The 26,299-nt window shown below is 44.1% G+C and overlaps 4 protein-coding genes and 1 long non-coding RNA gene across 6 annotated transcripts in view; 2 read left to right on the top strand and 3 right to left on the bottom strand.

Annotated features, from left to right (window-relative positions):
• The window catches only part of LOC6731889 (nitric oxide synthase), a 32,903-nt gene extending 24,228 nt beyond the window's left edge, over nucleotides 1-8,675 (top strand). Inside the window, exons 13-19 of the mRNA XM_039298374.2 lie at nucleotides 435-539; nucleotides 648-715; nucleotides 5,336-5,669; nucleotides 6,072-7,214; nucleotides 7,412-7,536; nucleotides 8,266-8,332; nucleotides 8,534-8,675. Of these exons, the coding sequence (XP_039154308.1) occupies nucleotides 435-539; nucleotides 648-715; nucleotides 5,336-5,669; nucleotides 6,072-7,214; nucleotides 7,412-7,536; nucleotides 8,266-8,332; nucleotides 8,534-8,641 (1,950 nt within the window). The 3' untranslated portion in view covers nucleotides 8,642-8,675. The remainder of the gene's footprint in view (nucleotides 1-434; nucleotides 540-647; nucleotides 716-5,335; nucleotides 5,670-6,071; nucleotides 7,215-7,411; nucleotides 7,537-8,265; nucleotides 8,333-8,533) is intronic.
• On the bottom strand, nucleotides 6,681-8,605 carry LOC120285788. The gene is made up of 3 exons (XR_005545070.1): nucleotides 8,501-8,605; nucleotides 8,242-8,434; nucleotides 6,681-8,177 (listed from the first exon to the last, which is right to left on the bottom strand). It is a non-coding gene; the product is annotated as an uncharacterized LOC120285788 (long non-coding RNA).
• A 3,307-nt stretch (nucleotides 8,676-11,982) lies between the features above and the next one.
• LOC6731885 (mucin-5B) overlaps nucleotides 11,983-26,299 on the top strand; it is a 39,587-nt gene continuing 25,270 nt past the window's right edge. The window contains exons 1-2 of one of the 2 annotated variants that reach the window (XM_039298377.2): nucleotides 11,983-12,270; nucleotides 12,365-12,422. The gene's annotated coding sequence lies outside the window, so the exon portion shown is untranslated. Of the gene's footprint in view, nucleotides 12,423-26,299 lie in introns of both variants that reach the window. The other variant, XM_044923897.1, reaches the window with a different exon arrangement.
• LOC120285787 lies at nucleotides 15,348-24,654 on the bottom strand. Its single transcript, XM_039298379.2, has 2 exons — nucleotides 24,336-24,654; nucleotides 15,348-16,544 (listed from the first exon to the last, which is right to left on the bottom strand). Exon 2 carries the CDS (start codon nucleotides 16,521-16,523, stop codon nucleotides 15,645-15,647), a length of 879 nt encoding a protein of 292 aa, XP_039154313.1. The 5' UTR covers nucleotides 16,524-16,544; nucleotides 24,336-24,654; the 3' UTR covers nucleotides 15,348-15,644.
• Nucleotides 17,326-19,397, bottom strand: LOC123327059. Its single transcript, XM_044922387.1, has 2 exons — nucleotides 17,515-19,397; nucleotides 17,326-17,383 (listed from the first exon to the last, which is right to left on the bottom strand). The coding sequence occupies exons 1-2, from the start codon at nucleotides 19,395-19,397 to the stop codon at nucleotides 17,326-17,328; spliced, it is 1,941 nt and encodes a 646-aa protein (XP_044778322.1).

Below are 26,299 nucleotides of genomic sequence, written 5' to 3'. Positions count from 1 at the left end.
CGGGTGTCCCCAATTTAACCTGCGACCTTAGACTTGCCGTAAAGGCCAGCGCCACATGAGACGAATTAGCATAAAACCGAAATTTACTTTTACATTTTTTTTTTTGCCGGCTTAGTGTCCGGTTGTTTCCGTTTCCTCCGATCCACAGGATCCGGTACAGCTTGGCCTAGTCGTAGTCCTGGTTTCCTCGACATGTGTGTGTAAAAAGCATCTGCCGGCTGCCTGGCAAAATAAGATAAGCTGCAAACACCTGTGACAAACCACAGGGTATTTGCGAGAATCCAGGCTCATTAGGTTCTCCTCTGGCCATAATGCGTGTTTTGGGCCCGAGTATCTAATGACCACAAAAGTGTTTGGCCTAGCAAAAAAAAAATAAAAGGGAAAGAATGAACAGTATACGGATACCCACTCCACTAAATTGTTTATTCATTTAGATATATTGCATGTCCGACTACGATATATCCTCCATTGAGCACGAGGCATTGTTAATTGTTGTGGCCTCCACCTTTGGCAACGGTGATCCCCCCGAGAACGGCGAGGTAAGTACTCTCTCCCCTCGGATCATAGTGAACTAATTAATGGATTAGACCCAGCCGCCTCCTAATGACCCGAAATTTGAACTTTAACTTTTCGTCCCTGCCACGCAGCTTTTCTCCCAGGAATTGTATGCGATGCGTGTCCAGGAGTCTGGCGAGCATGGATTGCAGGACTCCAGGTGAGTCAATGAATTCCCACACCTTCTCCACCTCCTTTTCTCCGTTCTGTTGGCGCAGTCTTTGCATAAATTTCGTATAAATCAATTTTTTGCGGTTACTTCGATGTCGTGGAAGGAGCATGGATAATAAATAGGAACGAAGGGGCGTAACTGAATTGCTTTTTAAGCAAGTTTTCTTTCATTTTGAATTTTCAAGCTCATGCAAATGGGTTTTTTTCGGATCAATTTTTATTGCATACCTTGTGGGGCATGCAATGAGATTTTAATCCCTTGTCTGTTGTAAGGAAACAAAAGCCGGATTAATTAATTATTTAGCTGGACTGGGATTGGAATGCGATCTAAAATAGGAGGGAACAGATAACAAGATAGAAAAGAAAGCAAATGAAAAATACAACTTTTAGACCATAAATTTAAATATATGTAAGCAGAATACCATGGCTACTCACTTTAAATTGAATATAACATTTAATTTATTATTAACATTTATCTGGGCTTTCACTGAGTTATGCCCACTGTAGCTACTTGCAATTCCAGAATTGCTGGCTTTATTGCTGACACATATTTGGCATTTTTGTATTATTAATTGGCCCCTCTTCTTGTTGTCCCGCATACTTGGCTTTAAAATTACAAAGGCACACACACACACACACACATGGGCCCTCGCACACATACCGATGCGCACAGGGATAAGGACACGCACTTAAGTGCGTGCCGCTTGAGAGAGCAGACAAATCCGCGCAATTTCCCTTCCGCCACAGCGAAGGGGAAAAAACAATAACAATAATTTTGTTATTTCGATATTTTGCCTCACGTATGTAGGTCTGCGTGGGGTTTTTATGATGTAAAGGGGATTTCCGCTTGACAACTTTGACAACTTGGGGCACACAAACACTTACACACACACACACCACCGAGCCATTCTTTGGTTGCTAAATTTATACCTAAACAAGCTGGGAGTCGCCTGTTGAAAATGAAATTGAAAATTCATATGCTGCTGACGGAAGGACCTGGGGCTGCCGAAACAAACACACGCCCTCCACACGGACGGAAGCCAATTCAATAACATATTACGAGAGTCAGGCTGTAAAAAATGTCCTGCGGCCGCATTTCCGCACTTCCGCTCTTCCGATAAGGGAGATGATTTAATTGAAAAATAATGGCTGGATTCTCTGATCTGACATAATTGTGCGTGTTTATTGTATCGATTGGGCATGCCTATTAATTGGAGTTTATTATTATGGTCGAATTGTGATGAGCGGCCTCCCGTGTTCTTAGTTTCACTCCTTTTGTGCGCTGTAAAAACCAATTAATTTGATTTATTACTTCTTCATTGGATCCCATTTTGTATTTATCTGCTTGTTGAATTGGGCGAAGCTCATTTGTGCGGAAGTTTCGCAGGAATTTTGCCAAACCTGAGCTAATTAGCATGCCTCAGCCCACGTTTCGCATTTGTATTATGATTAATTGTCGGGTAAATTATAGAGAGGGAATTTATCTCAGAACCTTTTGTATCAGACTCGGCTATAATCGTTTCAATTTATTTGTAGCATTTAAAGCACTCCCTTGAATCGATTGCAATTTTTGCTTGGCCAGCATTACAGAAATGAGGTCCTGCTTCCTTGGCTGCCTTTTTTGGGTGCCACGCTGCGTATGAGCAATTTAAACAACCAAGCCTCGCAGCCTGATGCCAAAATCGCTTCGGGGAGGCTATCAACATCATGTGAGCTGGGCTGCTTGCCGATGGTCCTCCTTTTTGGCTGCTTAAACGCTCGAGTGAGCTTGGCTCGTGTATTTGTGTTTCTTATTTTCCCGAGGCATTTTGTCGCTTTGCAAATTGCTTTGCTCTTAATTGTTTGCTTCGATTGATTTAATTTTAAAGCTTGGCAAGTTGCAAACTTGCTGGAGCAACTTGCCGAAACTGAAACTCAGACTATTGCTTAATAGTTTCCGCATAGTTTCGAGTCGAAAGTCAAGTCGAAAGCAGAGACTTTTTCAGCTCATAGAATGTTAAGACTAGCGACTTTTGGTAAAATATTTGTGGCGCCACAGAAGAGAACTCACTGGTTGGGAATGACATAGCTTGAGAACCACAAAAGAGCACAATTCATTTAAAAATACTGGCCTCGTCCTGCTTTGAGTCAAGTGACTGTCATCTCGAGCTCACTTAATTGCAGTCCATTATGCCATCAACGCCTCTGAGTGTCCTTTTAAGTGTCTGCCGTGTGGGTGGCATGTTTGTGTTTTTATGTGTGAGCACCTGACATCCGTATCCTGTTGTCTGTAAACTGCAGCAGCTCGGAATGGGGCACTTATCCGGCCTTAGACGTCATCATTAAGGACAGGTGGGCACGATGCATTTGCCATAAAAGTTGCTTCACTCTGATGATGGCATCTATATGCTCGCAATTACTCCACTTTGCATAATGAGTGGAGCGAAACACTTGAATAAAATGCTTCTGAAAATCATTAGCATCTTTTTTTATGCCTCCTCCCCCTTCTCGCAGCTGATTTTCAAGTGCACAAAAATAATTACAAGCACAAGTTGTTGGATGGGGCCACTTGACTCAAGAGCAGACTGAATAAATACGGGGCGAAAATGGCACAGCCAGCTTTTAGGCAACTTGGCAAATTTATGATGCTGCGGGGTGCACTGCGAATATTACGTATACGCAGTGTGTGCGCCAGGTTAGCTTAAATGTGCATATTACCCTGGTTACTTCTAATATGGCTTATCAACGAATATCTGACTATTAGCCGATTAATAATTGTATCTTTTTAATGCATATTTATAATTTTATTTTCTAAAACTTTTTATAGCTGTGTTTTAGTGTAAAAGTACAGCCAACGGAGCTTGGCTTCGTTTTAATTATTCGGAGTCCAGGATTTGCAGTCTGCCACTTGGTTCTTTGGCCCTGCTGGTTTCCATTTTTTTTTTCGCTTTCAATAGTTTTGCTCTGGCACCTGCTCTTTTCCTGTATTTTCCCGCCTCACTCGGTGAAAGTTGAGCTGTAAATTACAACACTCTTTTCACGCAATGCTGCACTTTTGGGTGAAAGGGATGTCTGTTTGTTTGCCTGCTATTTGGATCCTTCCGGCTCGTTGTTGTTGCCGCTTTAAGGAGCATGTGATTAAGTTGATAGGCGTCACACAGCTTACAACTTGGCTAAGCACCGAAGCGTTGAGTTGTGCTTTCTGCCGACGTGATGAATTGCATGTGTTTCGTTTGGAATGGGATTAGGTTTACTTATAATTACAATGGTTAAGGGGGATTTAAAAGTTTTTGGGTTGATTATAAAGATTAGGTTCAGCTCTTTCGCAAACAACTAACGTTACATGCTAAGGTTACTCATGCTGACTCCTGATGTGCACATGCTTAAATATTGATTGTCTAATTTATCGCAACAGACTAGCAATAATATTTGCCCTTCTGTATTAATTAAAACAAGTTAGTATTGCTAAACCCATTTAGATATAATGAGGATTGGGTCTCGTTACTTAAGTCGCAGAGCCGCTTAAGTAGCAATGCCGTAATTTAATATTCCTCTCCATGACCATCGCCTTATGAGGAGTTGAGTGCCGGCGTGGTGGCTTCATCCTGGACGTAATCCCCGACAGGGTCTGCTCCATCAGTCGCTGTTAACAAGCTTCTACAACTTGTAAGCCCCATGCCAGGCGGTCGTGACGGGTGCTGAGCCCTCTGCTCGGGGCAACAGGTTTTTACGACCCCACCAAAGCCATAAACTTTGACCCAAAGCCAAGCTGAGCAGCTGGGGCTCAAATAGTTTTAAACGCACTGCTAGTGGGCCATGGCCTTGGCCAGATGCAGTTGGCAGTTGAGCCGTTGAGCAGTCTGGCCACGAGCGGATTTTTCGTCGGTCTTTGGGTTTTAGTTAAAGGATGCCAGTGTTCATTGTTGAATCATCACTCAAATTTTCCCTCTCCAACTGAGCAGTCGAAAACTGCAGTTTGCGCGGGGGAAAACTCACATGCTGGGCTTTTCCAGCTTTTCCAGCTTGCCGATGACGAGCAGCTGACGAGCGGATGATTACGTTTTTTTTTTTTAGTGAATTGCCCATGTCCCAGTCCATGTCCATGTCCTTCTCTGAATTCCAGTCCACATCTTGTCTTTTCTTTCTGGCTACAGCAGTACTTTGTGCTCATTTTATTTTGGCAGTTTTTGCACATTTCATTTTCATTTTTTTCCCGAGTTTTTTTTCTTGTATTTTTCACTACATCCAATGACAAGCGTAATAAATGCTTTGCTGTCAGCCTCTGCTTTTCTTCTTTTATTGTTGCCTCCTTTGGCGTGTTTTGTTCATTGTTTAGTTCCTGCACAACAACAACAGCAGCAGCAGCAGCCGGAGCTGCCGGCCGCCCTTGACCACGCCCCCTGCCCATTGTTGGGTCGTCCTTTGTGAAATATGAAACGGCGGGCGGGAGAGTCCTCCTCCCAATAGGCCCATTTTAATTTGAGTGTTCTTGGGGACTGTTTCCAAAACTGGCCTGCATACTTCTGGGCTGCCACCCAAAAAGGGCTGCACTGAATGGTGGCACTTCCTCATAGCAGTAGGCCTCAAAAGACTCAACCAAAATCTTTCCTTTTCTGCCCATCCAAAACAGCATTGGCTCGTCGAAGTCCTTCATGAAGGCCAGCTCGCGGCAGGAGTTCATGAAGCTGCCACTGCAACAGGTGAAGAGAATCGACCGCTGGGACTCGCTGCGGGGCTCCACCTCGGACACCTTCACCGAGGAGACCTTTGGCCCCCTCTCCAATGTCCGGTTCGCCGTTTTTGCCCTCGGCTCCTCGGCCTATCCAAATTTCTGCGCCTTCGGTCAGTATGTGGACAACATTCTGGGCGAGCTGGGCGGCGAACGCCTGCTGAGGGTGGCCTACGGCGACGAGATGTGCGGACAGGAGCAGTCGTTCCGGAAGTGGGCGCCCGAGGTATTCAAGGTGAGTGCGGCTGTCTAAAGTGACACCTTCATGGGGAATCTGTGCTGGGGACATGCGGAAATATGCAAGTAGGAAGCAAAGGAAGACGGAACCGAAGCATGCAGTGCGTATACGCAACGCACTTTGGGCGGAAAGACACTATTTTTATTTAGAACCCTTTTACATCTAACATAAAATGAAAACTATACTTTTTCAAGATAAATAGCTTACCTATTTCATTTTTAAACAACCGTAATAATTAAAAGATTCAAATCTTGTGTTTTAAATCGGAATTTTACGATGCATTTGAAACATGGTTGTAACGCGACAACAGTGCGTATACGCGATATTTTGGATGATTGAGTTAATATCTTTAAAATGGCTTAAAATAGGTAGTGCATAAAATATTATATCTCTCCTTAGTTGGCCTGCGAGACCTTCTGTTTGGATCCCGAGGAGAGCCTGTCGGATGCCTCGCTAGCCCTGCAGAACGATTCGCTGACAGTGAACACGGTGCGCCTGGTGCCGTCGGTGAATAAGGGATCCCTGGACAGCAGTCTGTCCAAGTACCACAACAAGAAGGTGCACTGTTGCAAGGCGAAGGCGCAGCCCCACAATCTGACCCGTTTGAGCGAGGGGGCCAAGACAACGATGCTGCTGGAGATCTGTGCACCGGGCTTGGAGTACGAGCCGGGTGATCATGTGGGCATCTTTCCGGCGAATCGAACGGAACTGGTCGACGGACTACTAAATAGGCTGGTGGGTGTGGATAATCCCGACGAGGTGCTGCAATTGCAATTGCTAAAGGAGAAGCAGACATCGAATGGTATCTTCAAGAGTTGGGAGCCGCACGACAAAATACCGCCGGATACTCTGAGGAATCTTCTGGCCCGATTCTTTGACCTGACCACTCCGCCATCGCGACAGTTGCTCACCCTGCTGGCAGGATTCTGTGAGGACACCGCGGACAAGGAGCGCCTGGAGTTGCTGGTCAACGATTCGTCGGCCTACGAGGACTGGCGGCACTGGCGGCTGCCCCACCTGCTGGACGTTCTCGAGGAGTTCCCCTCGTGCCGGCCACCGGCTCCCCTTCTGCTGGCCCAACTAACGCCGCTGCAGCCTCGTTTCTACTCCATTTCCTCGTCGCCGCGCCGCGTTAGTGACGAAATCCACCTGACTGTGGCCATCGTGAAGTACCGCTGTGAGGATGGCCAGGGTGACGAGCGGTATGGCGTGTGCTCCAACTACCTATCCGGTTTGCGGGCGGACGACGAGCTGTTTATGTTCGTGAGGAGCGCCTTGGGCTTCCATTTGCCCAGCGATCGGAGTCGTCCCATTATTCTGATTGGTCCTGGCACTGGAATCGCTCCATTCCGATCCTTCTGGCAGGAGTTCCAGGTGCTACGCGACCTTGATCCCACGGCTAAATTGCCCAAGATGTGGCTCTTCTTCGGCTGCCGGAATCGGGATGTGGACTTGTACGCCGAGGAGAAGGCAGAGCTACAGAAGGATCAAATCCTGGATCGAGTTTTTCTCGCTCTGTCCAGGGAGCAGGCCATTCCTAAGGTAGGTTTGGGTGGTAAGCCATAAAACTTTGTCTATTACAAAATGTTTTACACAGAAAACATATCATTCCTTTTATTTTATTCGAAACACATATTACTTACCACAAAACATGATTTTTTTCCCTCTGTACCTGAGCAATTCCCGTTTAAATAATGATTTGTTTTTCGATTTGGCATCGAATCGCCCGTGCATTGCAGACATATGTGCAGGACCTGATTGAGCAGGAATTCGATTCGTTGTACCAGTTGATTGTCCAGGAGCGGGGCCACATCTACGTCTGCGGCGATGTCACAATGGCCGAGCATGTGTACCAGACCATCAGGTAAGGTTTGCTCTGCCTTAAGTTTGATTGCCTTTGTGTGCTTGGGCCGAGGAGTGGCTGCTCATTCCCAGGACATGGGAGGCAGGGGGCCCTTTCCCCGGAGACACCATTGGGAGTTTTCTGTTTTCCAATGCCCAACGGTCAGGTATTTTGCCATCGCTTGGCTTTTATATTTCGTTTCTCTGCCTCGCATTTTTTCAAAGCTTCTGATTAAGTGCCTTATTGTGAAATAGGGGCTGTCTCTCAATCCATACACACAGGATATTGCATAATGGGGCTGTCCTTACGGGAGGATTTCAATGGAAATGTGCTCGTAGTCTTAAGCGGTTTAGTTTAATTGAAACCAGGGCAGATAAGACTGTCGCATCTGTTGCGTTTGGTAATTGGAAAGGTTCTTAGGAAAAAATACACACGATGCTCTACCTGATTCCTGTAATTATGAAGAAGTAATAATGACTAAAAGTGAACTAAGAAGTTATTAGGCGATTAAAGAGCAAGGCGAAATGGGTTTTAGTAAATTTAGCTAATATTACTAAAAGGACTTTAGAAGAATAGAGTGATAGTGTGCTTTACAGCTTCCCTTTCAGCTCGTCACTTTGTAAATCTTGTTGCAACGTCCCCACAGATTACGTCCCATATTCCTGTGCGAATAAATAAACAGTTTTTCATCATTTTCCTGTATTTTCTATACACACTTCAACTTACCCGTATTCCTTTTCTCTTTGACAGGAAGTGCATTGCCGGCAAAGAGCAGAAAAGCGAGGCGGAAGTTGAGACATTTTTGCTAACACTGCGGGTAAGTATCCTTAGCGGTATAACGTTGAGCTTTAGCCATAAATACCGCGAGTGGAGGGGTTTCCGCCCTGCCACACACGGCGTATGAGCAATATTTCCACAGCTAGTATAAAAATAGTTTTGAACAATGTAGTGTAAAACAACATTTGATGACAGCGAATCTACATACATTGTGTTGCACTGCTCTTTCGATTTTCCACAGGACGAAAGTCGCTACCACGAGGACATCTTTGGCATCACGCTGCGAACGGCTGAGATACACACAAAGTCAAGGGCCACGGCCAGGATACGGATGGCCTCCCAGCCGTAAGGATAGATATTCGAAGTAATCAAAATAGGAGGGTGACATATCCAAATTGGAGAGGAATACCAAGCACTTGCTCTTTTTTTTTCTTCCATATTCAAATGCAATTATATATTGTCGCTTTGTTCATTACATATTCGTATGAATAACGTTTAAATAAATTACATTTTATTATTGATTCTAATGTACAAATCAATTCTGAAATCAAAATCTAAATGTTAAAATATATTTCAAATAAACGAATCGAAAAAGAAATCCATCAAATCGTTAACATAAAGGAAAAGCGTGGATTAGTCAAATGCAATTTCCAATTTCGTCACCAAAGTGAGGGCCATTGGCTAAGCGGCTTAAACCGCCTGAAGGGAAATGGAAATTGGACGATTGCCAAATTGTGCAGAAAATGCAATTTTTAAAATAAATACTTTCTTTTTCTTATTGATTTTTTCATGCTTTATGTCGCCGATTGCCTTTGGTTTAAGCAGGGGAATATTACCAGCTTGGCAATGCCAGACTCGAAAATAGGCGATTCCTATATATTTACCTTCCGTAATTCGCTTTGCACTATATGCATACAAGAAAAACTAGCGTTACAGTGGTTCTAAGGTATGCAAAAACTAATTTAATTTTAATTAGATAGATTTTTTTAATTATCAATCATATTATGTGTATAGAACTGAAGAGTACTTATATATTTGGCTATTTTCAAGCAGCTTACCCTTGAGAACAACAGTTTTTAATTTCAAATATTGAGCTAACAAAAATGAACATATCAGCCAAATGGGCCATAATAATTACTTGTTAAGAACACCGATACCCATCAATATTTTCATCAATTAGAGTGTTTTGTTATCTCTGGCCCCCAGTGCATCTTCAACTCGGTGGCTGCGCCAACATTCCGGTGGCTGTCTGCGGTTTCAAAGCGTTAACAGATTTGTACCTTGTGCGAAATTCTAAACATCTACACATCCACATATCCACATCCACATCCCAACTCCGACCAAAGGGGCTCACCGCTATCCCACCAAGCGACTGCGACTATGTTAGCGGGAGTATCTGATTTCAATGCTGAAATTGAATTGTGAACGCTGCTTGGCTTCTGTTTGATTTCTTCTTGTTTGTGTGCACATCTAGGGTATACTGGGTATGGGAATACCCACTGTTTACACGATGTACGGGTATTTGCGCTTTTAACTTGCCATATGCTGGAAAATTGCTAAGGAAAATGACGCGTTTCACTTACCACTTTCGCTTTATAAAAAATATGAATTAATAGGCTTGACTTATCCTTTTCATATAGATAAAAAATAAATCCATTGATTAAAAATTTGTATTTCCTTCATTCTCCATTCTCGATAGAAATACAACGATTCATGGAATCTAAACAACAGAAAAGTGATTTTTGAATAATTGGTATTGTGGCATTCGAGCCACACCAACGTTTTGTTTTTACTTGTTTCATTTAGAATTTTTTACGATTTTTTGTTTCTTTTTTATCGGAAATTTCTACTGCAGTGAGTAGTCGCGGTTTGACTTTTGATTGACATTTTCCCCGTTTTTTTTATTAAGATAAAGCACGCGTATATCTTTCAATCAACTCAGCCTCCTCTCATATTTCAGGTTTAGACATATGTCAATGGCAGAAACACAGGAAACTGATAGATATTGCTTAGGAAATGGAAATGGAAAGGTTTAATGGACATTTTTGGCCAAAAGTAGAAGCTTTGCCTTATGCCTATTGAGACAGCCTAGTCATCAGTTTATTATATAAATTGAAATTAATTAATATATTACATTGTATTGCGTCTACTTTGTTGCAATACAAGAAATGTTAAAAACGATTTCCCCATTTCATTGACCTTTTGCTTGGTTGCAATATCGTCGCCCGACTTAACTTATGCCAATTCGGTGGAAATTGATAAAGTCGCGTGGCTAAAAAGTAAAATGCTGCAGTTTCGACCGAAATCAGTTCGAATGACTCGCAAGGTAAGTGGACATGCTGACCGCGCCGTAAAATCAGTAAAGTTCGCTTTTGCCAACCGAACTGCGATTGTAAAACTCTGCAGAAATGGTAATCGTAAACTGATGTCAATGGCTTATTGGGTTTTTTCGACCTGCAAATGAAATCACCTGATCTCCTTTAGCCCGAACAATGAGTCAGCCAAAGTGGCAAAGGGACTTGGCTTAATTGTGCGGGCTAAGCCCAGACTAACAAATGGAATGCAGTTCTACGCATGGCACGCGTCTCACTTGCCAAGTGACCAACATTTTGGCTATTAACCGGCTTTTGCCTCGCTGCGAAGATACTCCAGTTCATGGATACACTCTCGATTTGGAATTAATCAGCCGACTTTCAACAACAACCACCGTTCAGATGCCCCGGGTCCCGCCAGCAACATTCCTGGCATAATTTCGTGTGTGAGTAAGCAAACGAGTTCGGGAAATATTAGACGTCATGGGGCAGCTTCGTTAGCCGCTGGCAACAAGAAGACGTTTGGGATTCACTCGGAATTTACTGTCTGCTGAGTGCACAAAGGTGCAAAGTCGAGCTCAGCGAGCAAATTGGAATTTTTGGTAATCACAGGACGACTCGGCTCTTCCAAAGAATGCCTCAGGCGAAGGCCTGTTTCTGAATTGGCTAACGAACGAGCAGTATTTTACTGATTTAGGTTACCCAAATAAGAACAATCAAGGTTGTAGAATTTGGGGTAAACAATATTATTAGTTAGTCATTCCAATTAAAATTGGTATATTGGCACTAAGAAATTCCCAGCGGAAGCAACATGTTGCGAAGAGGCCAGCAACATGCAAGTTCACTTTTGCCGGCTCGCAAGTTTTGTCTTCGATCTCGAAGTTCGTTTCGAACTTAAATCAGCGCAGACTCAGACGGCTCGAGATCAGAGAAATCACACTCAAATAAAATAGCTATAAACTAGCTAAAAGAGCTAAAGCTTACTAGTTTATAGTAAACTGGTTCGCAAGAAAAGAAAATTCTATGAATGCGAAATAGTTTAGGGAATTTTGATAGAGCATCCAATGAGAAATAAATATTTTTGTTTAAAAAATATAAATAATATTATTACAATTTTTTAAGGCTACTTAGAATATTTTGTTTATAAACAAAAGTTGTCTAGAAACTAGCTGATCCGCCAACTCCGTTCAAGCCTAACATTGCGACTTGAACTTGCCGCCGTTCGAAGCCGGGGCGTGCATAGGTGGGCGTGGCGGGTTGTGATGAAGAGGGGAGGGAAGGGGCAGGTGTGCGAGCGAGCTTGGTTACCGCCGACGGCTGCAACAACAAAAGGCAAACATCGCCACTCTGATGTCGATTTTTTTGTCGGGCCGCGCTTCGTTTATTTTAGTTAGTAACGAGATTTCGAGCGCTCAACGTTGACGTCGCGGTTGAAAATCGAAAATCGTCCAAAGGCGGCAGAAAGCTCTCATAACTTACAGTGCGTACTGACTATGGTGAAACCCCGTTGCGACGCTGAAGTGTGCAATTGTGTGCGGGCGCGCAGACATGAAGTGAATAAGAAATTGGAAAAGCACTAAAACATAACATATATGTAAAATATATATTCAGAAAAAAAAAAACGAAAGAAGTAAAAAAACGCAAAAGAAAACGGCAAGAAACGTGGGTAAGGCCAAAAGCGAGGCAAAAACCGTCTAAAAAGCAGCAGCAATAGCAACACCACCACCAGCTCGACGCTAATCAGAAAATATTTCTTTAAGCCCATCCATCGCGCGCCTCAAATCGAAAAAGCGCGAAATATTCATTTCGGCCACAAACGTAAGTGTCTGCATGTGCAAGTCGATATGTGGCCATAAGTAACATACATACATATGTATGTGGCTAAGTTTGTACAACAAGGCAGGGGACACTTGTAGTAACAATATTGCATTGGCAACAAAAATAATAATAAAGGTTGTTGATAGTCAGTCGGTTGGTTGCCAAGAGTGAAATTATTGAACAAGAAATTCGTTCGCTTGGTGATTTTCTGGCCAGCGAAGCGGGGGAAAATGCGCCAAAATATTTACGCGCCGTAAATATTCAGTTTAGCTGCCATAGCCAAGGAAATATAGCCAATTGCAGTGGTTCAAGAAAGATATAGTATAATTCTTGCAAAAATTAAAGGTATATTCTATAAATAAAGAAAGCAAGCAGGCAAACTAAAAACTGAGACAAAAAACCTTAATAAATCAGCGTATCCATAAATGTTAGAAAATTCCCTGGAACTGTTGAAAAATTTGTTGAAAATAAGATTTATTCAGTAGCTTTAGCTTTTTAGCAGATCACATTTCAAAGAAATACTTGAAATATGTTTATCCACATTTCCCGAGAAATCTGCGAAGCTGTTCGAACAAATCACCTGCTTAATTCGCAGTAAGTGAAGGATGATGTGTCTATGCGATTGTTTTGATTCGAGTATATATCCACCTACAAGTTCACTTACCTGTGTTCAATACCCCTGATGCCAAACAAACGCTTTTGAACTATGTGCCATGATGGTTAGGCATTGCTCTTTATTTCTGTGTACTTTTGTTTGGCGGCGGCGGTAACTAAGTGCTGATTTTTACGATTACAGGTGTTTGAAATGTATTCAAAATTTATGAGCTACTTGCTGCTGCAACTGATGTGTGTGTGGCAGATGAAATAAAGCCATTTGACAGCAGCCCAGACCTTACAAGGTTCATTGCTACTCGTCACTATGCTTTTTTTTTATCCCCCCTCCAGTTTCATGTAGGCTTGCTGCCTAGATAATAAACATTAAGCTTAATGGCATTGTTCAGCTACCAACTACCAACTACCGACTACGACCAAAATAAAGCGAGTAAATCAACAATAAACAAATGGCAAGACACGCGTGTCTGCCTTTTAGCCGTGGCTTGTGAACTTTTCTTGCGGCTTTTTTCTCCTTTTACTATTTTTTGGGTTTTTTTTTTTGCTTAGCTGACAGCTTCTATAGCGTGTTAATTCAGACGGTATTGTATTGAAATCTTGTTCCTCAATTTTTGGCACATTCATTCAGTGCGACTTCTGGGGATTCATTGCAAATTAAGCGTTGCTTCTTGCCGATTATAGAATTTTTCGCAGCTTGTTGTCGATGGGTGGTCGGTCGGTCAGGCGGCCCAAAGTAAATTCGCCTATTATGGCCGCAATTAGTTGATTTAAATTATTAACGTGAAGGTTCAAGGTTAAGGATGGCCATTTCAGATGAATTGTGAGTGCCCGAAGTTTCGTATATACGAATGTGTATAAATCATTCAACTAAATGCATGCGAAATCTTTTGTCCGACCGCGTAGAGCGTTGAGAATTATTATAGAATAATTTCTGTTACGTGAGATTAAGCCATATGCTCTGACGAAATCGCGTGCTGATGATAGTTCGACGATGTATTATTTTATTTTTAACCCACAATACATATCTTTCACGTGCGCAAAGGTAGCTAGCCAGGTTGTCAACAGCATGTGTAGATGAGTTAAGTGCAGAATTTTAGAGTGGCAAGTGCGAAAAGGGTATATATTTTTATGCTTTAGGCATAGTTCCTACATATGTGCCTAATAAACATATTTAGCATATGCATTTATTAACTAAACTGGGACTTCCTGCCAAAGTAAAGCCGCCGCGCCACAAAAAAAGTTCGAGATATGAATGAAAATATATATGGCTAGCACATAGCCGTTGCCACTTTAGATATAGCCACTTCATTCATAGGCAAATACTAAAAGGCAGCCATGCCAAACAAACCAAACACGGTGCACAAATGGCTTGCAAAACGGCCAAGACGAAGAAGTCGCAAAGTGCAAAAAATCACTTAGCGCATTTTAACAATGCTCATTACCAATTTGGCCGAAGGGGGGCACTCGAGCCCCGCCCACCGCCCTCGGGCGCCCACGAATTCGGCACGTGGACCCATTTAAAGTAGTGCAGACAGACAATAAAACCAAAATCGCGCATATCTTCGATATATAGCCAAAAAATATTTGTGAATTTTTTATGAATGAAACGCAAAATGTGTTGAATTTGAATTGCCTTCGCTCGTCTTCCCATTTTTTTTCGATTTTTTTGCACACATTGCGTGGCATAGTAGATACATGGCTTGCATGGCTAAATAATAATGAACATTTTTCAAAAACTTAAACCTCTTACGTACAAAGTCTTCCAGTGGCTCAAAGCCCGTGGATCCACGAATACAAAAAAAAATAAAATAAAATAAAAAAACAGAAAAAACCGGCAAAAATGCAGCAGATTAACCAAGTCGGTGTTACTACCCCCACATACAATTTTCATTTAATTGCCACGCACTTCATAAAAAGTGAAAACATTAAATTGCCATAAGCATTTAAGCCTCGTGAATAAATAAGGCAGAAATGGTTTTACACTCGAGTGTTTAATTTTTATTCGCTGACTCTATATTAAATCAATTAATTTGTTGCACACTCGTTACCAGGAAACGAATTCATATTTCATTTTTTTCACCTACGTCACAATTGGCTTTGAAAAATACCCAGTTTGCCCGATTCAGCTGAACACTCGAATGAGTTTACTGCAATTTCAATAAATGTCAAATATTGAGTTTTTTCCTTTGACAGTTTTTTGCCCCAAAAAAAAGGTAAATATAAATATTGAAATGGAGTGGGCGGAAAGATTCCTTTGGTTGTGGTTGCTGCGGCGGCTGCTGAAATTTTCCCCGAAATTAAAAACGCGCGGGGTTGACTTCAACCTGTCGTTCTTTATTCACGCACTGCTCAATTACAACTACCTTAACACTAACAGTAGAAATAACGCGGGACCGCGGAGTGGTGAATACCTTGCGGGAAGGGAGGAGAGCGAGAGAAGAGAAGGAGAGCGCGAGCAGCGGTGCTTGCGAGCCGTGGAGGAGCTTCGAGTACAAGCATTGGCCGCTTACACTGCCGCTCAACTGTTTGCGCCCTTCTGGCGTGAACATTCTCCCCCCCCTTGCGTAGGCAAAGGTATCCCTGGCCGGCTAGACATCAGGATCGTCCTCTTCATTTCGCGCACGTTCCAGAAACGGTCCATCCGAACACCGTGTTCTGCGCGACGGGCAACCCATCCTCAATTTTTAGGAACCCCGGTTGGATCAAATTGGCATATACATCTGATCCCAACACGAGGGAGATGGAGGCCGGCCGGTGGAAGCGCTCGTCCGCGAGACGAACACCGTCAAACTTGGCCCTGGCGGCGTCGCTCAGAGCTCGGATGGGTGTCCGGATCCTTAGGCTGGGTTCGATCTTCAGGACGACGTTGAGTCGGAAGGTGCTGGTTCGGGACCGGAGTGTCACCGAGCAGATCTCGTTGCTTCCCAGCCGAGTGATGGGCAGCCGGAACGCAGCCGCTAACGACCGGTCGATGCTGCTCACCGGCATGCATGGGTCGATCATGGCCCCGGTCTCGAAGGTCTTCGAGCCCGTGTCCAGCACGACGATGGCTGTAGGCAGTATGGGGACAGCCTTCTGTTGCTGCTGACGCGGGCGATTGTTGGCGACTGGGGCTGGTGGCGGAGTGCGGGAAATCCGGACCGGACGAGGTGCAGCGGGATGGCGCTCTCTGCGCGTCGGAGCTGGTAGCGCTGCCGGGTTCGGAGCGGGGAGGACCTCGTGCATGTGGAGTAGGGTGTGGTGGTCTCCTCCACACTTCTTGCATCCCTCTTGGCTGCGACAGTCTCCTCCTGAGTGCTGATGGGCGAGGCAGTTCGAGCAGTACTTATTAATAAGTACTGCCCGAAGGCGCTTTTCAGCGCTCAGTTTGTGGAACCTCTTGCACTTCCGAAGTGCATGGATTCCAGAGCAGACTCGGCAGCGGTAGGATTTGATACCTCGAGTACGTCTGCTTTCCAACGACTGGGTGGCACGAGGTCGCGGAGCCATTATTGGAGGAAGTGAGTAAGTCTGCCAATAAAAGAAATGAAGAAGCTTAGTATGAGCCGACTACTCTTTTGGCCCCGGAATGGGGGAAGTGCCCTAATCCCTAGGAACGGAGGACTCTTTGTCCTCCATCGGTAGCAGAATAACCTTGTGGACAGGGCGTTTTATGGTGCCGCGAGACGTACGGATCTCGACGACTCGAATGCGGTCGTCGGCTCCTGGAAAGGCAGAAACGATTCTGCCGAGCCGCCATTCGTGCGGTGGTAGATTGTCCTCCTTGACAACTACCATATCGTCGGCTTGGAGATTCCTGGTCGGAAATTGCCATTTGCTTCGTTTATGGAGTTCCTTAAGATACTCCTCTTTCCACCGTGCACTAAACTGCTGATGTTGTGCCTTGAGGTGTTGCCATCGATTTATTATCGACTTGGCTTCGCCCTTTATCTCGGGTTCCGCCGTGGAAAGCAACGGCCCTCCAATAAGGAAATGGCCTGGTGTGAGGGCCAGCAAATCTGAGGGATCTTCGGACATAGGGGAGAGGGGTCTAGAGTTGAGGCAAGCCTCAATCTTAGCGAGAAGTGTCGCCAGCTCCTCAAATGTATATTTGCGGGCTGACGTCGATTTAAGGAACAGGGTTTTGAAACTTTTCACCCCTGCTTCCCACAAACCCCCCATATGTGGAGCCCCGGGTGGGATGAATCGCCATACGAGTCCCTGATGGCTATATGCATCAGTCACGGACTCTTTGATGGCTTGGAGAAAGTCCCTGGAAATCAAAGTTGCCGCCCCCACAAAGGTCTTACCATTATCCGAATGGACCCGTTGAGGACAACCGCGCCTCGCTACGAAACGAGCGAAGGCCGCTAGAAATTTCTCGGTTGTTAGATCGGAAGTGGGTTCCAAATGGATAGCCTTCGTGGAAAAGCACACAAACACACAAACATATCCCTTCGTTATGAGACACGCTCTCCCTGTATAGTTTTTTATTTCGAACGGGCCGGCATAGTCGATACCCGTGTAGGTGAACGCCCTAGAGAAGGAGACTCTATCTGTCGGGAAATCGCCCATCAGCTGTGTTTGGAGTCTCTTCTTGTAAATCGTGCAAATCTTACAAGGATTGACCACAGCCTTCACCAGATTCTTGATTTTAGGAATCCAATACTTCGATCGGATCAGGCGTACGATCAATTGACTACCGCCATGAAGAGTAATCTGGTGAGTAAATTGGACGACAAGGCGCGACAGTCTACAGTTATAGGGGAGAATAATCGGATGACGTTCATCATATTGCAGGGTTTTGGAGGCAGTGAGACGGCCGCACGCCCTTAACAGGCCGTGTTGGTCAATGAACGGGAACAAATTCACCAACGGACTTGACACTGGAAGAGGCCTTTTCTCGGTCAGATGCTGAAGCTCTTGGCCATATGCTCTGCGCTGCGCAATGGAGGTCAGAGTTCGTTCTGCCCCTCGGATCTCTTCACTTGTAGGGCGTGAGTTGGGCAAGAACGAACCTTTGCGGCAGCGTTTAAGGAAGCGTTGAACATAGACCAGAACTCGCAGGGCCTTGTCCAACTTGGAGAAACGCTCGAGAAAGTCGATGGACGGGGCCTTGACAAAATGCACTTTGACCGCGCGCTGCTCTAGCTCGGTCACTGGAAGAGTGTCACTTTGTGCTGGCCATAGCTCTCGTGGCCCTTGCAGCCACTCTGGTCCGTGCCACCAGAGATGGTTATCTGCCAATTCATGTAAGGATACGCCTCGACTGGCTAGATCGGCGGAGTTTTGTTCTGAGCGAACGTGTGCCCAACAGTCGACTGGCGTCGCCTGCGTGATCTTGGCAACTCTGTTGGCCACAAATGTGGTCCAGTTGCACGCAGGCTTTCGTAGCCAGGCTAAGACGATTGTGGAATCTGTCCAGCAGCGGATATTTGAACTGGCGGAGGGCATGTGCGGGAGGATTGCTGTCACCATTTCGGTTAACAGCACGGCACCACAGAGCTCTAGCCGAGGAAGGGAGACGGTTTTTACCGGGGCCACTCGTGTTTTGGCTGTAAGCAGGCGAGTCAGGATCTTTTGCCCCACCTCGACGCGGATGTATATCGCCGCTCCATAGGCTCTCTGGGACGCGTCACAGAAACCGTGGTGCTCTATGATTACCTCAGGCTGGTACCAGATCCATCTCGGAACCCGGATCTGGTTGAGGTCGGAATACTCCTCTAAAAACGATTGCCACCGCTGACTCATTTCAGTGGGAAGCTTATCGTCCCAGCCTAAGTTTTGCAACCAAATCTCCTGCATGAATATTTTTGACCGGATTATGAACGGCGCGAGCCACCCGGCAGGATCGAACAACCTAGCGATTTGGGACAAAACTTCTCGCTTTGTATAGGAGGCCTCCACAACTATGTCTGGAGGAACGAAATAGAATTCGTCGGACTTTGCCCTCCACCGAATACCGAGCGTCTTGGCCGTGCTTTCGGCATCGATGTCGAGGAACTCGCTATGAAGGAGGTGTTCGGCCGGGACGTCTTTAAGGACGCTTTTGTTGTTTGAGGTCCACTTTCGTAGCGGAAACCCGGAGGCACTTAGGGCTGCTTGCAACTCTCGAATTGAACTTTGGGCTTCGTTTACGGAATTCGCCCCTGCCAGAACGTCGTCGACGTACATGTGCTGCTGGATGATGCGGCTGGCATTTGGAAATGGCACTTGGATATCCTCTGCCAGCTGTTGCAAGACTCGAATGGCGAGGAAGGGGGCGCAGTTGACCCCGAAGGTAACTGTTTTTAATTCGAAGTCTCGGATATCTCCTTCCTTGTTTCGGAACAGAATTCTTTGAAACGGGGTGTGTTTTGGATCGACCCAGATCTGACGATACATTTTCGTAATGTCTGCACTGAAGACGTATTGAAAATAACGCCATTTCAGGACCTGGATCGTTAGATCGGATTGTAGGACTGGACCAGCATGAAGAATATCATTTAAGCTGGTCCCATTTGCCGACGGACTTGAAGCGTTGAATACAACGCGAAGCTTTGTAGTGGTGCTTTCGGGCTTAACTACCGCGTGATGAGGAAGATGATACGAGGGAGAATTGTGAGTCGGCGGAACTTCTTTCATATGACCCAGATCCAGGTACTCCTGGATCACGCTGTCATATTGCTCTTTTAATGGAAAGTCTCTTTTTAAACGATTTTCGTTTCTAAGAAACTGAGCTAGCGCAATGGACCTTGAATATCCTAAATCGGATCCGGTATTCTCGGGATCCCGGAACGGGAGCGTCACCACGTACCTCCCGCTTGCGTCTTTTGTTGTCGTTTGGAGGAAGTTCCTTTCACAATAGGAGTCCGACTCTTTTACCATCTTTACTGGTAGATCCTCCACCTCCCAGAACTTGCTGAGAAGCGTGTCGAGCGAATCAGGGTCGCCTGTTTGGTGCACCTGGGTCGTGAAGGATGCGACCCGTTTCGGCTCACCCTTGGAAATCGGCCCCGTTAGCACCCACCCGAAAATAGTTTCTTGGCCCAGGAGCGAGCCGCAAATATTTTGTCGGGTGCCATCCATCATTATGGATGGTAGAATGTCAGCCCCGATCAGTACATCAATTTGAGAGCTCTCAAAAAAGGTAGGATCTGCCCAGCGGAGTGCGGGCAGGTCCTTCAAAGAATTCCGAGGGATCGGATAGGAGGGCAGTTTGCCTGAGAGCTCCGGAAGGACGTACGCTTCAGTGTCTAACTGTAGACCTGGCTTAGTCGGAGGGCGAATCCCGAAGTGACACAGCTTCGAGGATTTCGCGGAGACCGAATGATTTAACCCGGAGACTTGGGTCCGGGTGTTGCGGAATGGCAACTTGATAAGGTTGAACAGGCGTTCTGAAATGAACGTCGCCTCGGATCCCGAGTCGATTAAGGCTCGGGCTCGGTAGTTCGTCCCCAAATGGCACACGTCTATCATCGCTGTGCTCAGTAGGACGGCTGAAGTGCCGGACGCGAAGAAATTTTGCACCGCTGAGGTGCTTGCCGATGCATTTCTGCTAGAGGGTCTCGGAAGTTGCTGTGTAGGGGGCGAGGTTGAGGAACTCGCATTTTCGGAATTTGGGGGGCTGCGATGCAGCAGCGTATGGTGCCTGCCCTTACATGTAAAGCAGCTGTGCATGCTTGTGCAGTCACGTAGCTGATGACCTCTGGCAAAACAATTCAGACATAGCTGCTTCTTTTTTATATATCCGGAGCGCGAGTCAACAGACATTTGAAGAAAGCGCGGGCACAATCGTACCGGATGGTTCTCCTTAGAACATATGTCACACCCTTTCTGTTTGGTGCTGACCTTTGTCTCGAAGGATTGAAGCCTTTTTGGAACCGCCTGAGTCGGTTTCATATCTTCGATGGCTTCCAATGTCCGATACCTTTCGCTCAGGAAGGCATTCATTTCTTCCCAAGCTGGGATCTCGGATTTGGCAGTTAGCGACTGTTCCCATAAGGACAGGGTCTGCTTGGGCAGTTTGCTCGCGCAAAGGAAAACCAAGATACAATCCCAGTTTTCTGTGGATACCTGGGAATGCTCTAGTGCTGTTAAACACCCCTGAATCGTGGATTGTAGCTCTTTTAGAGCATGACCAGATTCTTGCGAAATTGAGCTCAAGTTAAAAAGAAGCTTGAGCTGGCTGTTGACTAAAAGTCGCTTATTTTGGAACCGATCTCGAAGCGCCTCCCAAGCCGAAGCAAAACCATCATTCGTGAGAGGAGATTTCGCCACGATGGCTTTTGCTTCGCCACTTGTTTTGGTAAGGAGGTGGAATAGCTTCTCGACCGGAGTCAGCCTGGGGTTGTTTACGTAAATTGCCGTGAATAGGTCCCGGAAAGTGGGCCATCGGAGGTAGTCGCCATCGAAGACTTCCGTGTCGCATGGAGGTAAGCGGCAGCCGGACGAAATTAGCGGCTGAGAGGGTGCTTGCGCGACTTGAGGCGTTGCTCTGTCGATTGTTTCGCCAATTTGTGCTGCACATGACTCGTATACTGAGTAGCAGTAGTCATATTTGGCCTGGAGAATAGGCACTGTGTCTAGGGATCCTTCTTGGGCCATTAGGTCAGAGCATGTTTCGTACTCTCTTTCCACTTTGTCCCATAAGGCTCGCACCTGTTGCAGACGGACTTGTAACGTGTGTAGGGACGGAGAGGCTTGATCTGGAGTGTTGATCTTCGCTTCGAAAAGGCTTACGCGATCGCTGACGGCGATGAATTTATGCAACGCTGCGTTTGCGGGCGTCGGCTGTTCAGAGGATGCCATTCTCTTTGTGGTAGAGCGTGTGACGCGGAGGAAATCAGTCCCGACAGCGGAGGGACTCTCGGATTTTCTCGATAGAGAAGACTCACTAGACGCTCGCGTCACTGGTCGGGAAATGACCAACCTAGGAGTTGTCTTCGAACTGGTCGATGGCAAAACCTTTGGTTTCGGAGTGAAAGTCGCGGTTTTGACCCTGGGACTAACGGACTTGGGTGCTGGCCTACCGCGAGTGGATATCGGAGATTGCGGGTTGAACTTTTGTTCTTTTCCAGGTGCGGGTGTCTTTTTCTTGTCTCCCTCTAGGGGCATGCTCAGCTATGCCCTCGGAGAAGGAAGTCAAGAAGGAGATTGGAGCACGAAGAAAAAAAAAAAAAATCCCAATTTTTGCGAAATAAGGCCCCAATAGATCTTAAATCAACTGGAAAAAAAACTTAAATTGAGAAAGTTGCAATTGGGATCTGGAGATTGAAGCACAATATAGCTAAAATTCAGTTTATTGCAATTTCTGAAAAAATAGCTAAAAAAAATAGCTACCAGCTGGAGTCTGGATAATAGCCAAGGATTTATAAAAACCGCTACCGACTGGAAATTCCGAAAAAGAATAGCTAATATAGAAAATAGCTATAAACTTGAATTTATAAAAAATAGCTACCAGCTGGAGTCTGGATAATAGCCAAGGATTTACAAAGTCGCTACCGACTGGAAATTCCGAAAAAGAATAGCTAATATAGAAAATAGCTATAAACTTGAATTTATAAAAAATGGCTACCGGATTTCATATAGCTAAAATTCAGTGTGAAAAAATAGCTAGGAGGATTCACAAAAGGCAACAGCTAGAGTGAAGTCCACGAGAAGATATAGCTATATTGGAGTCTAGAAAAAAACAGTAGCTCAAATTTATAAAAAGACTATAAATTGCAATTTCTGGAAAAATAGCTAAAAAATAGCTACCAGCTGGAGTCTGGATAATAGCCAAGGATTTATAAAAAATCGCTACCGACTGGAAATTCCGAAAAAGAATAGCTAATATAGAAAATAGCTATAAACTTGAATTTATAAAAAATGGCTACCGGATTTCATATAGCTAAAATTCAGTGTGAAAAAATAGCTAGGAGGATTCACAAAAAACAACAGCTAGAGTGAAGTCCACGAGAAGATATAGCTATATTGGAGTCTAGAAAAAACAGTAGCTCAAATTTATAAAAAGACTATAAATTGCAATTTCTGGAAAAATAGCTAAAAAAATAGCTACCAGCTGGAGTCTGGATAATAGCCAAGGATTTATAAAAAATCGCTACCGACTGGAAATTCCGAAAAAGAATAGCTAATATAGAAAATAGCTATAAACTTGAATTTATAAAAAATGGCTACCGGATTTCATATAGCTAAAATTCAGTGTGAAAAAATAGCTAGGAGGATTCACAAAAAACAACAGCTAGAGTGAAGTCCACGAGAAGATATAGCTATATTGGAGTCTAGAAAAAACAGTAGCTCAAATTTATAAAAAGACTATAAATTGCAATTTCTGGAAAAATAGCTAAAAAAATAGCTACCAGCTGGAGTCTGGATAATAGCCAAGGATTTATAAAAAATCGCTACCGACTGAAAATCCCGAAAAACAATAGCTAATATATGGAAAATAGCTAGAAAATTCAAGTTTAAATTTATAAAAATAGCTACCGGATTTAGGACCACAATTTTATTATTGTAATTTAGGAACCAGAAATGGGAGCCAGAAATAGCTTGTAAAAAAAAAAAAAATTATTATTTGGGTTAAATAATTATTAAATAATAATCAATAATAATAATAATTAAAACAATCGTTTCTCTCCCTTTTTTTTTATTAAATTATTTATTAAATAATAAAAATAAATAAATAAAATATTTTAAAATTTATTTTTAAATTTTATCGTCGGACTTATTTATTTAGTTGTATGTCTCGACAATAGGGTATTCTCTCGTCGCTATGCGCTGGTTTTTTTGTCAGGGCAATAACGAACAAAGAGGAGACGAAAGAACTTGCACTTGGCAAGTCTGTGTAAGTCGCGACTGTGTGTATGTGAATATCGTTGGATGACAATGGATATGTCGTAATGTATGTATATGGCTATGTATATTTGTGTGTATGTGAAACTTTTGGTGATTATATGTATGTGTATATTTAATTGAATTTAATTAAATTTGTATATTGTATTGTATTGTATATTTTATTGAATTTAATTAAATTTGTATATTTTATTGAGGCACAAAAAAAAAACAGCAGTTTAGCAGCGGACGATAGCAGTGAATTTTGGACAGTGTATATATATATATATGTACATGCGCTTGGATATCAGCGGAGCACCGTGAGACGAATTAGGGGGCCGGTATTGGCAAAGTGCTTGTTTATGCACTTAAAAAAAAGTAATCACGGTGGCTGGGCGCATGTACTTATATATTTTCACTTTTCACTTGATACGGATGGACGGAAAGAATAAACGCCGTTGGAAAAAACGAAAATGGCGACCACGGACGGAATAGGATTTAAAGCCGTACTTATCTTGAATTTTCCGCAAGGAGCGCTGGCAGGATCAGAGCTCATCCGGCTCGAAGGACCATGAAATGGAGTGGGCGGAAAGATTCCTTTGGTTGTGGTTGCTGCGGCGGCTGCTGAAATTTTCCCCGAAATTAAAAACGCGCGGGGTTGACTTCAACCTGTCGTTCTTTATTCACGCACTGCTCAATTACAACTACCTTAACACTAACAGTAGAAATAACGCGGGACCGCGGAGTGGTGAATACCTTGCGGGAAGGGAGGAGAGCGAGAGAAGAGAAGGAGAGCGCGAGCAGCGGTGCTTGCGAGCCGTGGAGGAGCTTCGAGTACAAGCATTGGCCGCTTACACTGCCGCTCAACTGTTTGCGCCCTTCTGGCGTGAACAAATATAAAAACTTTTAATGATAGAAAAATAAATAACGACACTAATGGCGGCGGCCAAGAATCAACCGATATGCGGATAAATAAAATTTATTTCACTGTTTGCTTACTTTATTAAAAGTTCATTGGTTTACATTTAAGATTGCTATGGAACCCTGAAACCACTTGTCGTTTATATCTTAAAACATATTGCCCCTCGGACAAGGTAAACACAGTACAAATACCTGTGAGTGTTTTTGCTAAGTTTGCTCAAGATGACTTAACCAGCGTCTTTCAATTTCCGGTCGCAACTTGATGTGTTTTTTAGCTGACTCATTTAAAATATTTTCGAAGAGAGTCGGGCGGGAAAACCTACCAACAGCGTAGCAGATGCAAAAATTCTGCAGAAGGGACTTTAAGCGAGATTTATTCAGTTTCGGTTGAAATTCATGAATACACAAATGCACGGCGTCCACATGAACTCCTCTCAACGATAAAAAATTTCACAAGTGACTTGAGCCGGGCTTTGTTTATATTTTTTTGGCCGAAACCTGTTTCCATATTTTTGCTCGAGCCAAAAATCATAACAAAACATCAACATTTTATCGATTGAAATAAGATGGTCGGTCGGTCAGGCGGGCAAACATATTATTTTTGGAAATTTTTTCAGCTTAGATCATTTCGTTGAGCGAAGTAATTCTGCCAAAAATGCGCATCTAATTACACGAATGTGTGGCGCCATTTGGGCAGCATTGAAAATGCCACAAAAATAATTCAATATGAGGGGGGATCGCCCATCAACCTTCGTACGTGTAGTTTTAATTAATTTGCTTTCGGAAGCACAAATATTGAAAATCGCCCAGGTGCCCTCAACAATTTCGAGGCGTGTGTAAAAACTGATTTCGCATGTGGCGGCCTCATTTTGAAATGATATTGAATATCGATCCGACGAACTGGCCTGTGTGTTTGTCCAGTTCCCCCCAGACCAATCCGTTTTGACTCATCCGTATTTAGTTTCGGGTTTTTTCTCGGCATTACTATTTATTGCCGGCATTAGTCACCTGCACTATAGAGCCGCAAATAATACCTTTCGACTTGTTTCGTCTTGACTTTATGAGGGTTTTCGGGCGATTTATGAATTCCCATTAAGCTAAATGTTCAATTAGCGCCAAGGCGTGATATTTTGGTTAATCAATGTCGGCTGAATGCATAAAATATACTTTGCGATAAGGTTCAGGTAGAACTGCGCTATTTCCGGACAGGTTTCACTTGATTTCGCTAGCTCACTAGTAACACACAATGTCTTAACTTTTTATAATAACAAACAAATTATTCAAATAATTCTGTAAGTTAAAAGTCATTTCGGCCTGGTATCGAATGTACCAGGAAATTCTTTTGACAATCATTACTTGCCGTAAAGTTTCGCCTGCAGAAACTTGGGGCCAAGTAGAATTCTCTGCACTGCAAGTTGTTGATTTTTCGGTGTTCTTTGCTCCCCTTTTGGTTGCCATAGTATCTGCATGTAGGCGAAGTGCCACAAAGCTGTTGTAAGTATCTGCTGGATACGAAATTTATAACAGGCAGCAGGAAAACTTTCGAGCTGGCC

This window comes from Drosophila simulans, chromosome 2L (assembly GCF_016746395.2).
Source record: "Drosophila simulans strain w501 chromosome 2L, Prin_Dsim_3.1, whole genome shotgun sequence".
In the NCBI taxonomy this organism is placed as follows: domain Eukaryota; kingdom Metazoa; phylum Arthropoda; class Insecta; order Diptera; family Drosophilidae; genus Drosophila; species Drosophila simulans.
Note: the sequence above shows the minus strand (reverse complement) of the source record. Positions and strands in the feature narration are given on the sequence as shown.

Coding starts and splice junctions, on each gene's coding strand:
- LOC120285787 (XM_039298379.2), bottom strand. CDS start 16,523: ATGGCTCCGCGACCTCGTGCCACCCAGTCGTTGGAAAGCAGACGTACT.
- LOC123327059 (XM_044922387.1), bottom strand. CDS start 19,397: ATGTATCGTCAGATCTGGGTCGATCCAAAACACACCCCGTTTCAAAGA. Junction 17,384..17,514: donor GGTATCGACTATGCCGGCCC/GTTCGAAATAAA, acceptor AGAAATTTCTAG/CGGCCTTCGCTCGTTTCGTA.